Source organism: Octopus sinensis, unplaced genomic scaffold (genome assembly GCF_006345805.1).
Source record: "Octopus sinensis unplaced genomic scaffold, ASM634580v1 Contig00241, whole genome shotgun sequence".
In the NCBI taxonomy this organism is placed as follows: Eukaryota; Metazoa; Mollusca; class Cephalopoda; order Octopoda; family Octopodidae; genus Octopus; species Octopus sinensis.
The window spans coordinates 7501-10000 of NW_021823778.1; the positions used below are offsets into that span (position 1 = coordinate 7501).

Genomic DNA, 2500 nt, shown 5'->3' on the forward strand with positions numbered 1-2500 from the left:
TTGCTTAATTCTACCGGCTTTTCTTTCGTGTTTCGCCCCAAGCCAATCCCTGAGCACATCATCCAACAAACCAATGAACAAGGACCTGCCTGTTCTTGTTTCGTATTTAACCTCAGATCAGTCCCTTTACAGAGTTTGAGACATTTTGTCGCAGCCGTTTTGGCGCCGCTAGTTTGGCGTTGCTGATTCAACGCTTGACATCGGGCATTTTAAAGTTTCTCTCGTTTTCTCCCACTGATCCTCTTTTTGTCCCCCAATTTTCTATTTTTCTCCTTCTCTCTCCCCACCTTTCTCTCTCTCTCTCTCTCTCTCTCTCTCTCTTTATATCTCTTTCGTTACCTGTCTTTTACCTGACATTGCATACCTAGAACCACCTTATTTAATACTCCCACCATCGCTACTGCCGTTGTTCTTCTTGTTGCTGTAAGCTCCAGGTCACATGATGTCAAATTTGGCTCATATTTGTCCACTTAACCCATCTACCAGTTCTAACGTATGTTAATCTGTCTTAATCTCTTTTAGCGTGTCTTAATGTGTTAATACGTGTTAATCTGATCTAATCCGACTTCTCTTTTGTCTCTACAGGTATCATCATGGTTCACCGGGAACAAGAAACCAGTGATAATCCTCCGATTCCTCGGTACAACACCCTGCAGTTCCAGTATTGTCCCACTGCTGACCACCTTGAGCCGGCAACTCTGCTACATCTATGACATTCAGGAAGAGGAGGTTCCGGACGAACTGGCGCCTCTTATACAGCACTTCAAGAAGATCATGTGTTCAGCCACGGCTAAAAAACCGTTAATCATTTTCCTCGACTCCCTAGATCAATTATCGGCTGCTAGTGGGGCCCACGAGCTCTCGTGGGTGCCCCGAAAACTCGCCCCGAACGTCAAACTTATTGTTTCAACGTTGCCTAATTATTACAATATCTTGGAGAATTTGAAAACCATTGTGGAATCGAAGGAAAACTACGTGCAGATTTTACCGTTGGGGCATAACCTTAGTAGCACCATTCTTAAGCATTGGTTGAAAAATGCCAATCGAAACATAACGAACGAACAATGGGAAGTGGTGAACGAGGCAATATCGAAATGTAATTTGCCTCTCTATGTTAAACTGGTTTTTGACGAAATCTGCCGATGGAAATCTTACAAAAAACCCCAACCGAATCAACTGGGGCATTCGATTCACGACAGCATCACGAAACTTCTGGAAAAAATCGAAAATCAACACGGCAAAACACTTGTAGCGCACGCCCTGGGTTATATAACAGCATCGAAGAATGGGCTTTCGGAAACGGAACTCGAAGATCTTTTATCGTTGGATGAAAAAGTTCTCAACGATGTCTATCAGTACCATTTGCCACCTACTCGCCGCATTCCGCCTTTGTTGTGGACGCGGATAAGAAACGATTTACCTGGGTACCTGAGTGAAAGGGAAGCAGATGGGGTAAATGTGATAGGGTGGTACCACAGACAGTTCATTGACGCAGCGAAAGAACGCTATTTGAAGAACCTGAATTTCGTGAGCGAAATACACTCAAATCTGGCGGAATATTTCATTGGAACATGGGGTGGTGGTATTCCGAAACCTTTTGAATACTCCGACCTTCAACGACAAAGGTTTAATCTAGACGACAAACACGGCGAAGGGGATCGCAAGGTACCCCTGCAACCGCTTGTGTTTAATAACGCCGAGGGTGTAATAGTAACCAGGTACAACCTGCGAAAACTTAGCGAGTTACCTTACTCGCTCATTCGATCTCATCGTTACGAAGATTTATACGAAAAAGTCATTTTCAACTACCGTTGGCTCCACGCGAAACTTAGTTCAATGCCTCTGCAGTCTCTTCTGGCAGATCTGGAAGACCTCCTAGAACATACGTACGACAAAGAGGTTAAACTCATAGCAGATGCTATCCGTTTGTCCAGCTCAGTGCTAAACCACTACCCAGACATGCTCGGCCCTCAAATTATTGGCAGACTCTTACCTTACTATAATTCCCACCAGAAAATCCACAGCCTTATCGACCAGAGTGAAAGTGAAGGCCTAAATAATTGTGCCCTCATTCCGGGTCATCACTGTTTACAAACACCCGGCGGCCCTCTTCAGTATTCTTTAGAAGGTCATCCGTTCGCCCCTTTCGGAATCGCCGTTACCACAGATGGACGCTACGTGGTCTCTGTGTCCAACAAGTTTATCATATGGGACTTGTCTTCTGGAGACGTGGTACGAACCGTTTCCCCTAAAATCGAGGGCATCATGCAAAACTTATCCATCTCCCCCGGTGACAAATACGCTGTCGGTTACACAAACAACAAACAAATTGTTATTTGTTTAATTTACACCGGTGACTATTACATAATCAACGAACCGGAAGGAAAGTTCAAAGGTCAAGTGCTCGGTGCCACAGTATCCAACTCACACCTGGCTGTCTGGAAGGAGAAAGAATGGTATTTGATGACGATCGAAGGTAAATTTCTTAACAGTTTTGAGT

At 44.5% G+C, this 2500-nt stretch overlaps 1 protein-coding gene across 1 annotated transcript in view; it reads left to right on the forward strand.

Moving 5' to 3' along the window:
- LOC115226870 (NACHT and WD repeat domain-containing protein 2-like) overlaps positions 1–2500 on the forward strand; it is a gene marked incomplete at its 5' end in the record, with an annotated part of 11693 nt that overhangs the window by 7128 nt on the left and 2065 nt on the right. Inside the window, one exon of the mRNA XM_029797860.2 lies at positions 586–2500. This exon is cut by the window's right edge and continues 2065 nt beyond it. Within this exon, the coding sequence (XP_029653720.1) occupies positions 586–2500 (1915 nt within the window). The remainder of the gene's footprint in view (positions 1–585) is intronic.